A 15356-nucleotide genomic window follows, 5' to 3' on the forward strand; every position below is an offset into this window, starting at 1 on the left:
TTTTTTTTGGTGGAAACCTATCAGCTGAAAAAGAGACTGGTTCTGCAAAAGACCCTTCAAAGAGGATGAAAAGATAAGCTACAGACTAGGAGAAAATATTTGCAAATCACATGTCCGACAAAGGACTAACATCTAGAATATATAACAAAGCATGGGAAACAAAAAAACAAATAATCTGAATAGAAAGGGGCAAAACACATGAACTAACATTTCACTGGAGAGGATACACAGATGGCAAATGAGCACATGAAATGATGTTCAACATCATTAGCCATTAAGGAAATACAAATTAAGATCATAATGAGATATTACCACCTACTTACCAGAATGGCTAAAAAAAAAAAAAAATAGTAATAATACCAAATGCTGGTGAGGATGCTGAGAAGCTGGACCACACATACATTGTTCGTGGGAATTTAAAATGGTATAGCCAAATAGAACTTGATCTTGATTGTGGTGGAGGTTACAAGAATACACACACATGATACAACTGCATAGAACCACACACACACACACACACACACACATGAATAAGTGCACACAGAACTGATGAAATCTGAATAAGTTTTGTGGATTGTTCCAAAGTCATTTTTCCAGTTTTGATATTATGCTGTAGTTAGGGAAAATGTCACCATTCGGGGAAACTGGGTGAAGGTACAAGACCTCCTTATAGATTTTATTGCAACTTCCTGAGAATCAATGGTCATTTCAAAATACATAGTTCAAAAGACAGATTGGCAGCTAAGTAAAATGTTTTAAAGACACTTTGTAGGGGACACGACAGGTGTGCAAGTCTTCAGATGGTCACCTGTGGTACAGATAGGATGCAGGTTCACCAACCTCTCCCTGAATCTAAATGCACCAGTGTCTTCCTAATAAGGCTTTCCTTGAATAACTGGAGAAAGAAGGATGTTTCCCCTTCTCCCTCTATCTGCATAAACATGCAGTACCTATGCCTGCTCTCCCATTTTCCATGTTACCAAACACAATAATTACTTTCCTTAAAATCTATATAAATCATCAGCATAATCACTATTTGGTCAACATCAGTCCATTTATCTCCAAATTTCTCATTCAATGAAGCAAAGTTATCAAGTCTGGGCAAACTGATTTCTTCCTGAAAACTTAGAAGTCAATTTCAATTTTATGATTCTGTAATTCTATAAGCACTCCAATGAAAGGACTTAATCTGAAAATATTTTCACTGTTCTCCTTACGCCTTTAAAATGTGTTTTAAATAAAATGATGAGACTTAAGGGATGTGTATTTTTTCTGAATTCCCCTTGATGTTCTCAGTACTTCTTGATTTTTAACTCCAGTTCTCCTCTCTTAATCTTGAGGCTAAGTAACTTAACTCATGGACTTAGTTTCCTTGAATATAAAATGGAGAGTTTTAATTTAACTCATAAAGGAACTACCATGATTAATTAGTTTAATCTTTAGAGTTTCTGACTGAAGTTACTTACTAACAAACAGTCCATCATATATGATAATTTAATTACAACAAAATAGCAATTCCCTCTTCTGACTGCTACGGGAATTATTTTAACTGCATCGACACCCAAACACCAATAATCCCCCAATTCTCCAGAGCTTCAGAGTTTTTTTTCATTCAATTATATGGGAACATTAAGTAATTTTACAAAATTTGATGAAAACGCATGTGATATGTTGGGCTTCTGAAAAAATAAGTGATAGAAATGCTAAACTCTTTGAGATCTGCCATAATCTGTAGGTTGTTTCCCATTCATTTTTTAAAATAAAAGAATGCATTCTCTAGTCATTTTGCAAAGTGAGTTTTTCCCTTTAGTTAATCAATTATGCTCTACAATTGTATACTAAAACCATTGAAAAAAGCATTTTACTTCCTACAAGGGTTATAGTACAATTGAACCATCTACAATCCAAGGAAGCCATCTTGTTTTACCTATTTTAATAGATCCTTTTTTCTCATTACTTGATAAGTTGTATATGTAAATGGTGTGTTAAATAATTGAAGAACCACCTAGTTTTGCTTCTAGTTACCAGTAATGCTACTCTTCCCGATGTGTCCACATAGCCGTTACCTTCACAGCAAGATTTTCCATAGCATTTTAAAAGATATTTTAGCTCCTGCAGTGACAAAGTCCTACTTAGACACTGCAAGCGTAATTTACTTACCTGATTTATGAAGCAATTTATAAAATCTAGCATATTCATGCTGTATGCAGATGGATCTTTGTTAAGAAAACAAGGATCTTGAACAATTGCAAAACTCCGTATTACCACATTTGGTGATGGAACAGAGAAGATTAGGGCAATTATCTTTCGTATTTTATTAAACCTTTATACGACTGATAGAGGTTAATGGGGCTATTATTTCTCCTACTGTCAAAATCTGCTTCAAAGCAAGATCTAGAGCACTTAGTGCCAGCAATCCTACACAGAGAATAACCGGCATGGCTTCCCCTGTGCAGTGTCACCAATCGCTCTGGTCCACTACCATTCAAATAAATCACACATTAATAATACAGCAATGATGTCCCCTACAAACAAAACCTGATGATTCGAGGCCTGTCTGGCAGTTTAATAACAAGTTTAGTAACTATAACAATAGTATTATGAAACAACATGTTTTATTGTAGATGGATAAAGCAAATCATGTTAATTATTGAAGATTTTTCACGTGGGGATTAATAGAACAACTATTAACTATTATCTATCCAGTTACCTGGGAAATTGTGTCCGGATGAAAATGCCAGCTGTAAATTATTTCTGGAATAAAGTTTCAGAGGCTGAAACCACACAGAGCATCATCTAGAGCTGATAAGATTAAGCGATGTGGAATGACTTCTGTTCCCTGGGTAGTCCTGTCTTAGAAGTCTTATTAAGTGCGTCATTCAGGTTTATTAATAGCCTTACTCCATCTTCCTTGCCCTCAACCCATCTCCCTCCTGCCCGCAGCCCACTTCAACCTCTGAATCTGAGGAAGCTCCTTGCAGAGTGGCAGAGCAGCCTTTCACTGCAGTTCTTCAAATGACCTTTCTAAAAGCAAGTCCCAGTCATCAATTCAGTAACAAATGGACTCATTCAGCAGTGCTATATAGTAGAAAATGAGTGTATTCTAGAGGACTTTCTGACTGACTAGAGCACAGAACTTAGATTGACAATTGAGATTTGACTACCAACCACCATCACTTCATTATGGAAACTTGAAAAAGAGTAATTCCTCATGGTTTTAATATTTCCTTCCCTGTGGTGGGTATAATGATTCCAAGATGACAGTATTTTATTGTAATTGATGAATTATTATTTATTTCTACCTCTTTCATATAATATATATAAAATTGATAATAGGCATGGTTTTCTCTTAAACACATAAATGAGACATCCAACTTACCCAGGCATTGACGAGGTCTAATATAGAAGATATGGTGGCTCGCCGTGCATGGCACCCACTATAATATTGCTTTACATCCTCTCTAGGTTGATCTACTACTATTTTGAAAGACAATAAATTTCTATTTTTACTCAACCCTCAATAAATGTTGCTACCTTCATTACAGCACTCTTTGTCTGACAAATATTGACATAACTGGAAATACCAGTAGACTGTAATTTCCTCTAGGGAAGGAACATATTTTGTTCATCTCCATGACAGCTGTTGGTCTGTCCTCCATGTGTGGCTGTTGAACGAATGAATAAGATGTGAAATATAAAGATCTAATTGAAGAAAGTATGAACATCACTTGGTTGCATTCCTTCAGGCCACCACAGAACTACGAGACTCGGTCCTTCAATGGACAGATGTTTACTGACCAACTGTTGTGTGCCTGAGACTCTGCTGGGAACCTGGAAGATATCAGTGAAGAAGGTAGACAAAAATATCTGCCCTCATGGAGTTTATATTCTAATGGGGGGTGTGGGAGACAGGAAATATATCTATATACATTTATATATCCCACACACACCCATACAAACACACACTAAATATACACACATGGCATACAATTATATTACATATATGATATGTTATGATAAGTGATACAGAGGAAAAACAGACAGGTAACAAGTGGAGATAAAGTGGGGGGGGGTAGCCAAGGCGTGTGGAAGTTAGGTAGTGTGACCAATGAGAGCCTAATAGAGAAGTAAATATTGAGAAACCGTCAGAAGGAAAGGAGGGATGAGGCTTCCTTGGGGAGATCATTTCAGACCGAGGAAATAGAGGAGCAAAGACTGAGGTGGGAGTGTTTCTGAGGTCTCTAAAAAACAGCTCACAAAACTAGCAGACAAGGGTCAGAGGACAAGCAGATGGGGTGGAGGTAAGGAGGTCTTGTGGGTCTTCGAAGATATTTAGATTTATTCCGGCTGTGATGGGAAGTCATTGAAGGGTTTTGAGCAGAAGAATGATGTGATTCCACTGATATTTCTCCAAGATCGTGGTGGCTGTGGTGTGGAGATAGACAGTAAGGAAAAAGGCAGAGACAGGGAGACCAGATGAGGCTGGTGCAAGAATACACGTGAGGGACGATGATGGGTTGGAAGGAAAGAAAAATGGTTGGATTTTGATGCATGCTGGGACAGAGTAGAGCGTGCTGGCTGCTGGAGAGAGGAATGGCGCTGGGCTGTAGGTCCTCGATGGTGGAAAAGTAGTGGCCTTTTTCTGAGATGGGTAAGAGTGTAAGAGAAGCCTGTTACCATTAGCCTGCAAATCTTGAATGGGCAGGTGGGTATAAATGTCTGGAAATCAAGAGAGAATTCCAGGATAAAAAATTGAACATGTCTCATTCCATTCTGGAAGTGGATAGTACAGGAACTACTTTCAAAGGATGAAAATTATTGGGATGGTTTGCCTTTTCCTTATCTCACATTTTAACCCTATTAATAAGAATTAATGGTTTCTTTTGTCCTTTCCCTTAGCTTCTCTAACCCCTGTTTACAGAGAAAGAATTGATACAAGAGTCTTTTCCTAGGTTGAGCCATTTTTGGTGATTATGTTACTAAGCTCAGAGGCTGAAATGAGGGCAAGAAACCATACAGACATAAGATTAACCTTTTTTTTTTTTTAGCACATTGGAATATAAGTAAAAAGAGAATATTACGTGCTATTATATTCCATTGGTTCTTATATTATTCCAAATTTAAGAAAACAAAGACTAAAATTATAGCAATTAGAGTGATAAGTAGATAAATGTCATATGACCAGGGCAGATGGAAAAATCTTTTATAATGGGATATTTTGGAAAATGGATTAACCAGTCACACCACGTGAAAAAGATAACTCAAACATTATATAGTTATGATTGCATCTTTAACTGTACAAAGTAGTTAAGACATCATTTTGCTGTGTTGTTCAAAAAATGGAGCTACAAAAGTTTTAAAATCTGCCCTTCCAAATAATTATGTCTGAGACAAAAGAAAAGCCAGAGAAAAATGGAACTACTGAGTGTCATTATAAAAGACAATATTCGATTAATCGCTTTTCATTAACAGGACTGCCTATCTGGCAACTTGGAAAGAATCATTCTGTTTTGCTTTAGGTATGTTTTTCAAGGTAGAAAAAAAATTGATTGTCCACAGAAAAAAAGGCAATGAAATAAATGGTTTAGAGTTGAAAGTGGAGGAATTCTAGGGTCATTTATTTCATAATGTTCTATTGTTATTTTTCCCCAAGGGTTTATAAGACAATGCATTATATTGCTCAATTTTTCCACAGTTTTCTATTTGGCTTTATATTAAATAACTATTCTGAAAGAAATGTCCTATCCTGCTTGGGTATAAACTGTGGTAACTGCAAATGCTCAGTACACAGTATATGCCATCAATTCATCTGAGTGAGTTACAACAAATCAATACTGAATTTGTAAAGTCATTTGTCTTTAACTTTATATGGGAAAGCCAGCTCTCTCTGAACCTCAACAAGCAATGTTTTTGTTTATCCTCCTCCCTACAGATTTTTATATTTTGGAGTTGGAGAGTCACTAACGGATTATCTAGTTGCATGATTCTCACATCTAGAATTGCTAAAATTGTATTCTGTCAAGGAGAATGTCAAGAAGAAGAGGAAGAAGAAACTACACCTACTGTTACCACCATTTAAAAATAGACAGTGGCAATTTAATAATCCTTTGGTTTTGAAAAGATCCAATCTCAGAATAAAGATGAGCTCATCATCACTCAGTGAGTGCAACGAAGAGTGGGGGTGGGATGTTTATTGAGTTTATTCCAGATGCCCTTTATATTGATAATGTTGCCCATTTATGTTGCAATCTTATAAAGGTTAAAATAATTAGAAATTTAGAGCACTATGCAGAATTAATACCTTAATTATCTTTGGGTTTTTCTGAAAACGTTATTAATCAATAATGAACGAGACTGAAGAAAAACCAAACTTCTAAATCATTTCATTCTAAGAGTTAATGTAGGAAACGCCATCACTGTACAGAAGAGTTGAAATATCTCCATAGCCTTCTATCATCATTCCATCCTATGTGGTTAAGTTCACGCATGCTAAGGACCAAAGTGAATTATTAAGTTCATGTTAATTGGTAATATGAAATCAGGGCTAGATGAAGAAACTGATCGACTTAGTGATTTCAGAGCAAAATTCACAAAAGATGCACCAGATTCCACTGAGAGGAGTAAAAGAATCTGTGGGACTTTTATCCACAATACAGAGAGTTGGTCTTTCCTGTATTTTTCCTCCCTTCATTTATTTAATCAGCAAATACTTGCTAGGTGCTAATTAGCTTGGGCTGTCAGAGGATGAGGAGGCGCCGTGTGTCATTCAGCGTGGGTCAGCAGATGGGAAGCACTTCCTAGAGGAGAATTCAGCTCTCAGGAGGCTCATCTTGGACCAAACGTATAATCAAAGCAGGTCTAGGTAGAAAATACCGGGAGATGTGCTGAGAAGAGGTTGGAGTCCGGGACTGAGGACATATTCAGATAGAGGCAGTGTTTATTTTTGAAATGAACAATGGGGAGTTTTTTTTCAGGCTATGTACTAGCTACTGCGTATTGGTATAAAGTTTTTAAATGTACAAGTTACATAATCCTGGCTTACTCCTGTTATGTTACGTGGTACACATCCATTGTTTCAGCACCGTAATGATCTAACTGCTATAATTATGTCAGTCTTCATCATTAAACTGCAAGTTCCCTGAGGTGGTCCGTCAGATCCTTCCCTTTCCTTAGCCAGGGCTCCATCTCTCCTTCCAGCTCTTACTTAGACTCCTTTCTCCTGATGCTCAGAGGACAGTGGTGAGGAGTTAACTGAGCTTGGATCTGACGTAGCCAGAAGACATGATTCCTTGCCTTGTCTAGTGTTTATTTGTTTTCTTTAAAGATCTGGATCTTTAGTAGAGTCTGCCTTCCATGGTTCACCAAACCCTGGAGCACTTTCCCTCCTCTTAAACAGGGTCCCAAGAGAAAACAGATGCCGCTCTGGGGGAGAAAAACGTAAGGCAGGATTACGTACAAAGGGGCTGTTTACATCAGAGTAAATGTAGAGATGCCACCAGGAAGAGTGTGTTAACTCTGGACTTAGTAAAAGTTGAGCTATTATCACCCCCTAGGCTGGAAGCAACAAGAGGGAAGAATTGATACTGAAATCAGAGGGAGAGGGTCATGTAGGGTTAGCCCTTTTGAGAAGAGCTATGACCTCTGACCTTTGTACCTTAGAGAACAGCCAGCTGGAGGGCACTTCGCAGGAGGCAACAGGGGGAATGAATACCCAGACCTCATATTTGTGCTTCCTTCCAATACCCTGTTGGGGTTTCCTACTGACAGAACACAACCCAAATCCACAAGAGGGCAGTTGCTATTCTGGTCCACTCATGTCAGGTTTTAATTAAGTGAGCACTGCATGAACATTTCCTAGCAGGGCCAGTTTTAGATTCTGGAGTAAAAAGATAAGTACATGGTCATTGCTGTCACATTTCTCCCTCTGTGAGGAATCTCATGAAGAAGAAAGATCTATAAACAACAAAAAAAATGTCCATATAAAATGAAAAATACTAAAATAAAGGTCAACAGAGAGTGACGTGGGACAATAGCCAACAATGGCCATCAGACCCTGGGCCAAGCATTTTTTATGAGTATTTTGTTATATCCTTCCCCAAACCCTCAAGTGGAGGAACCAAGTTTCAGGGCAATTGTGTGACTTGTGCAAGAGTGAGTTGTATGCTTGGATTGAATCTCTAGAATATCTAAGGCTGTGGTCTCCCAGAGAAAGCCAGTTCTTGGGGTAAAGCAGAAATGATAGAGACTAGAGTTTACTGTAGCCACTCTGGTGGTCCAGCGGTTAAGATTTGGTGCTCTCACAGTGTTCGTTTCCTGGTCAAGGAACCATGCCACCTCTCTATTTGCTGTCATACTGTTGTGGCTGCGTATTGCTGTGACACTGAAAGCTATGCCATTGGGATTTCAAATACCAGCAGGGTCACCCATGGTGGACAGGTTTCAACAGAGCTTCCAGACTAAGACAGACCAGGAAGAAGGACCTGGCCACCCACTTCTGAAAAAATTGGCCCAAACACCAGGCAGGGTTCTGCTCTGCTGTACATAGGGTCACTAAGAGTTGAAATTGACGTGAAGGCACTAACAATAAAGAGTTTATTGAATGGCTTTAAAAAGAATGAGGCAAGTACCAAATGTGCCAGCGTTTAATATTAATACTGTATGTAAATACATTAGATGATCTGTATATAAATGATTAAATAATCTCAGCAAATAAAATCTATGCGGCAAAAGCCACTATGTATATAAAGTATATAAATTACTTTTATGCGCGATCTCATATCAAAATGGTAAGAAATTAATGAGGAGCTAAATGAGAAAGTGGGGCCCATCACTTCACAGGTAAAGGCTCACGCTGGGCACTAAGACTTGGCTGGATGGCGCATTAAGATGCCTGTGTTCTGGGCTCACCTCCTCTGACTAGCCAAACAATTTTCTAAGATCTTAGAAAATAAGCTCAATGGTCTGGATTTTACCTCCTCCTCTGGAAAGTAAGACCCCTGGGCCGTTTAAATTCTCGGTTGACCAACTACTCAGATCCTTTACTTCCTTCCATTTATGTATGGAAAGTTGCTAACGGGTATGGTTTGCAGAAGGCCCACTGTACATCATATACTGGAATAGGCAATTGAAAAATACCTTGGTTTATTATATGACAAAGCTCTAAAAATCATCACTATTACAATTTTATAAATCATGAAACTTGGTTTGAATGAGATACTTTTACAGCTACTAAATCCTTGTCTCTCTAGGTTCAAAGCCTATGTCCTTTTCTCTGTGAAACACTTAACGTTTTCTCAGTCACACCTTCCGCATAAATAATATACTACCATTTATTTCACTGCTGATGATAGAAGGCTCACTGTTTCTTCAATACCTCATTTTCTCTAATGATTAATTCTCATGTCTGACAACAACAAAAAAAATGGTTTAATACTGCTGGGAGAAAGGACAGAACGCTTTCTAATACCAAATGAGTAATTATGTATTTGTCAATTCATGTTCAGATAAGGACAGAGAGATATTCTCCTCACAAAAAAAGCTTCTGCCTAAATGTTATTCTAGCAGATAAGTTTGATGTCTAATTGATCTGCTTTGTACCTAATATTGATTTGATGTAAGGGTTCACTTGATATGTGGCTCTACATTACTATGGATCATTTCTGCAAGGTTTTTAACCATAAAAAAATCAATTTAAAAATTATTACAAGTATCATATCTCCCACTCTATTGAACATCCTGAATTAAAGGCTAATAATAACAAAATGTTAAAACTTTGTTTTAAAAAAATCTCTTCCTTTCTCCCTTGCCCCTTAGTTGTTTTCTTCCTGCATTTGTCTTCCATCATTTTTGAGTCTAATTTAAATTGAATGACACTACCCATAATTTTCAAACAGAAAGTGGAATGAAAATATTCATAGAGGGATTTTTTTTCTGGGACCAACGGATCTGAACTATAGCCAGAGTTTGGGGAATCCACTTTGCTATAGACTGAATTTTGCATCCCCCTAAAATTTCCTTATTGAAATCCTAACTCCTAAGGCAATGTTATTAGGAGGTAGAGCCTTTGAGAGGTGATTAGGTCATGAGGGTGGAGCCCTAAAGATGGGATTGGTGTTCTTCTAAGAAGAGACAGGAAAGGGGATCTCTCTGTGCCACATGAGGATACAATGAGAAGACAGATGGCTGTCCATGAGTCAGGGAGTCCTCACCAGACATTGAATCTGCTGGCATCTTGATCTTGGACTTTCCAGCCTCCAGAACTATATTAAAACCACTGTCAGAAATAAACTAAAACCACAGAAATAAATTAAAACCACTCAGTCTATGGCACTTTGTTATAGTAGCCCAAAAGGTCTGACACACCCTGTACCTGAAGCCTGCATCCTAGGGGTCTGGGTCTACCTCTCCGTCCTCTCCAAATGCCAGAGGGCAGGGTCTTTGCACAGAGTCAATCAGCTATTTTTACCCAGGCAATCAGTAGCAAGCCATAATATGGGAGCACTAAGAAAGCAGAGGTAGGTCAATCTCAATGTGATTTTTGAAGGATTTTCATTGTTGTTTGTTTTTGCTTATTTATTAGTTGTAGTGAAATATTTGTCATGAAGAAAACCTCATGCAGAAGCCCAATATATCACACAGGTAAAAATAGAGTTGGTTGAAGTGAGGGTGCTCCAGATGTCTATCTCAAACCTTCCATCTCCACCAACTACTAGACAGTGGGAAAACAAATAAAATGCACAGATTCCAAACACGAGGAGAAGGAGCACCAAGAGAGGAAGTAACAAGAACACCACACAAAGAGGTCACTAGGAATGAATAGAAAAGGAAACCCAACAGGTTGAAAGGCTTAAAAAGAGCACGATGTGTGGGAAGGACCACACATCTCCGTGGAGCCTGCTGATCTGCGTTTAGTGGGACAGGCAAACCCATAGTGACATTGCAACAAAATAAATGCAAGAACAAAATAAAGGTAAGAACACAGCAATGGGGGAACAAAATGAGGGAACAGCTAATTGTGCCTGGGGGAGTCAGGAAAGGCTTCATATGGTGATTCTCTAGGCTCACATAGGGCTACTCCCTTCTGCAAAGAAGGGAGATAGGGGACTTCTGGGAGAGATGCATAATGACATGGGCAAGTAATGGCGAGGTGGTCCTTATGGCTAAAGAATGATGAAGGTACATCATTAGACAACCAGAAAAGTAGGTGGTAGGGGGCACTTTCATTCGTCGAAAAGCTGTTGACTGAGTGTCTTCCATGTTCTGGGCATATCCAGATGGAACCCATGTAGACATGGTCCTCACATTCTTGTATTCCTTGGAAAGATGCAGATCTTGCCTAGATCTAGCGTATCTAGTTTTAGCTATTTAATCCTCAGGCCTGGATGATCAAGACCAGACCTCTATGTCCCAAAGATCAATCTGGTGTATGGGAGGTTTAGCAGAATGGAGAGAGAAACTGGAGTCAAAATACCTAACAGTGGAACATTTTTTAACAGAGAAATCCGGAAGGTTCACTCTCAGACAGTGACCGATGAGGGCAGAGAGTGAAGACAGATCTCAGATACATTTAGGAGGTAGAATCAACACGACATTCCTCCCCAACAGTAAAGTCGGTGTATATTCTTTCTCCCAACAAACAGTTTTGGAGGAGCAAAAGTAGAATGAGACAAAATGGGAAAAGCAGTTTATAGAATTACTTCTCAGGAACCACTCCATTCTCTCCTCTCCTCGGTGCTCCCTCTAATTGAAATATCGATCCTCATACAAAAAGAGAAAGAGGACTTACAGACAGAGTTTTTATGGCTACTCTCCTTGCTGGGCAGCATCTTGACTCCTCTTGACTTCAATTCAATTGCCTTTTTCACTGTAAGGAACAAAATAAAGCCATTAGTAAGTAAGACTCAAAGAGATATCATAAAATAGTGGCTTATCTCCACAGCATTAGCAGTCGTAACTGCTTTCCTACTAACCTCTGGAAAATGCGGCACGTTCTAAGAGGTTAATGATGCAAAGCAAATGAAGTACAAGAGCTTGTGAATAATTAATGCAAGGCTATCAAACAGCAAGATCATATCTTATAACAGCAGTGTCAGAAGCTGAAAATAATATGTGATACAGTTTACTTTCTACACCCAAACCTATTTACCACTAGCAGTGGCCAATTCTATAAATCATTATCATTTCACCAAAGTATACAGGCAGGTTGCTCTCTCATGTGTAGTGACTATAGAGTTTTCTAAGTTTGCTATGTTCATGAAAAATTTTAGATGACATTGAAAGTTGCTCATTCATTTATTCATATATTCATTTAATCATTCAAAATTTAAAACATATGCAGTGATGGGGAGGTAGTAGGGGAAAACACGTTCTACATGCTAGGGATAAAATGTTAAAGAAAAGAACACCAGTCCTTCCAGAGCCTTATTACCTATAGGCAATATGAAAAAACATATGTGATACGGTTTCTAAAGTCACAGTCTTCAGAATTAAATGTTTCTTGATTTTTTAGGTCCTGCATCAAATATTTTAAGAAGTTCCACTTTTTCTGATCATTTCTGGAAAAAAAAAATTGTGGATGCATTTGTGGGAAGAAAACAGAAAATAATATTTTAATCTAAACATTCCTGTTTTAAATAGTAAAATTATTAATATTTTAATTTAAACATTTCTGATTTGTATATATGAGACTGGACCTCAGTAGCTGAAACCATGCAGATCTAGGTTCAAATCTTTGCTTATAATGTGGTAGCTATGTGGCCTAAGTTACTTAACTCAGAGCCTGTTAATTTATCTGTAAAATGGCTATGATGGTTAATTTTATGTGTCAACTTGACTGGGCTACAGGTTGCCCTGACATCGGGTCAAACATTATTCAGGGTGTTTCTGTGAGGGTGAATTTTGGGTGAGATTAATATTTAAATCCATAGACTGAGTAAAGCAGATTGCCATCTCTAAAATGGGTGGGCCTCCTCTAGTAAGTTGAAAGCCTGAGTAGACCAAAAAGCTGACCCTCTCATGAGTAGGAGAGAATTCTTCCTGCCTGACTTTCTTCATATTGGGGTCCTGATTTTTTTCCTGCCTTCAGATTCAAACTGAAACATCAGCTCTTCCTGGGTCTTGAGCTTGCCAGCCTTTGGACTAGAACTAAACAATCAGCTCTCCTGGGTACTAACTCACCCTGAAGAGCTCAGGACTTCTCAGCCTCCATAATTGTGAGAGCCAATCTTACAAAAAAATTATACATATAAATTTATGATATATATATATATCATCCTATTGGTTCTGATTCCCTGGAGAGCCCTCATTGATACAACGGGCATGCCGATATAGAGTGTAGGAGTACAAGAGTTGTATAAGGTTTAGAGATAATAAAACACCATCTTTAGCAGAGGACCCTGAACCCAGCAGCCTCAGTACATGGCAGGATTTGTCATCATTTTCATATCACTTGCTTCATGTGGCTGCCTTTGATGTGGCCACAAGAATTGCCCTTTGGGACTGTCCTTCCATCGCTGATGTTACAGAACATTTGTCCCCTCCCCACTCTCCCTTCCCCCTGGTCACTGAATTTTCTGACCCTCTGGGTATCATGTGTCTATGGCTCTACTTCTCAGAATCCCTCATCCCACTTCTCATCTCACCTCTTCACAGTGACATTTGTATAACATCTTATATTTTAGAAAGCATCTTCAGACACACTATGGTGTTTAATTACCCCCACAACCCTTCAAGATAGGCATTAAACCGACCCTTCCTCGTATTAGGAAATCAAGGTTCACAGATTGTTGAAAATACATTGGGATAAGATGTGGGATTTGCACTCACAGCTTCTCACTGAGAACCCAACACCCTTCCATTGTGTTCTGCCAGCTTCAGTGTGGAAGGCACAGAGGATAGAGACTGAGGTATGTGGACCACCTGAAAGATAGGAAGCTGAAAACGCCAAAGAGCCGTGCACCTGGCCTACATGATCATCTGAGTGGCACCAAAGTTAGAGGGAAAGGATAGTCTATTGATACTTTTATTTATTTTCTTTCTGCCGTAATAACATTAAAGCTGATTCTCTCCCATTTCCCACCTCCCTCCTAAAAGGCAAGCATTTGAACTTGAGGAAAGAAGCAATTCCCTAATGTTGGCATTGACAGCTCCTTTGTATGTCTAAGGCTTCATTGAAGAAAACCTCCCAAAGGAGGGAATTATAGGAAGTTGCTTCAGAAGGAAGGGGAGGGGCTGGCATTTGAGACAAGGCTGCCCCCAGGTGAGGAGAGTGAGGAGGTGGAGGCTTTCAGCAGGGCTGTGATGCCTGACAACTACAGTACAGGTAAGCTATGATGGCAGGGCATCTGGATGTTTGGGAACTGGTTGCCAAGGCGTTGAGAATGAGGCTGTCTCTGATGGAGTCTGTGGTCAAGCTGACACCGAGGGATGGCCTCTCTGTGGGATCCTGGGACAGCAGGTGTGGGATGTTGAGTAGAAGAGGACTAAGGGGCACTTGCGTGGTGGGGACCCGCACCATGTCTGAGAGAACATCTTGAGGGATGATGGAACGAAACGAGGTGTAGGTGGTGGGTGCAGTGCAGTGTCAGATATGATTGGACATAGGTACTGTGGCTATTGATCTTTGTTTTGGAGCCAATTCATTACCATTACACCAATATAATGGCAAGCTGTAACTAAAAGACTGTTGAATTATTTTTCAAAATGTTCTTATTCACCTGATCTTTGCTGTGATGACTCTACTTGTTTGGTAGGATAAGTGGGTTACAAGTATTCCCTTCTTGGCATAATCCAAGGGGTCTGGCCTTGGATTTTGAATCCTGTTCTCATTAATCTAGTCACATAACCTGACAAATCAATTAAATACCATAAGTCTCGACTGTCGAAGCTTTTCAAATGAGTATGATTCCTTTTCCTGAGTATTTCACAAGGCGCACAGGGGGAAAATGAGACTGTGAAGGGAGTTTATAAACTTGGAGAGCTCTTCCCAACAGTGTGGATTAGAAACAAGGAAACCAGCCCAACGTGGTTATGTGGCTCAAACAGATCATTACGGCCAGCACCATAACTAGATCACAGGACTCCTGATGTTGAACCCACGTGTGGTGGACACGGAGATGCGCCACACAGATGACCCTTCAGGGAAGGACTGGCCAGTGGGTAACCACTCACTGTCAGCCCCTTTCAGGGAGTGCTCAGCTGTAGACAGCTGCCTTGCTCAGGGTCATACCTTGAGGGGCAGCCACACCAAGGGGTAACCCGTGTGAGGGTACACAAATCCAGAAGAGGCCACTCTGAGAGTTATTTCAGCTCAAGCACCTGTGCCTCACTGAGGCTGTTCTGGACCTCCACAAGGCCTG

At 39.3% G+C, this 15356-nt stretch overlaps 1 protein-coding gene across 1 annotated transcript in view; it reads right to left on the minus strand.

Annotated features, from left to right (window-relative positions):
- Positions 1-15356, minus strand: part of CSMD1 (CUB and Sushi multiple domains 1) — a 1554536-nt gene that overhangs the window by 667785 nt on the left and 871395 nt on the right. The window contains exon 7 of the mRNA XM_058524846.1: positions 11786-11863. Within this exon, the coding sequence (XP_058380829.1) occupies positions 11786-11863 (78 nt within the window). The remainder of the gene's footprint in view (positions 1-11785; positions 11864-15356) is intronic.

The sequence above is a fragment of the Diceros bicornis genome, chromosome 29 (assembly GCF_020826845.1).
Source record: "Diceros bicornis minor isolate mBicDic1 chromosome 29, mDicBic1.mat.cur, whole genome shotgun sequence".
In the NCBI taxonomy this organism is placed as follows: Eukaryota; Metazoa; Chordata; class Mammalia; order Perissodactyla; family Rhinocerotidae; genus Diceros; species Diceros bicornis.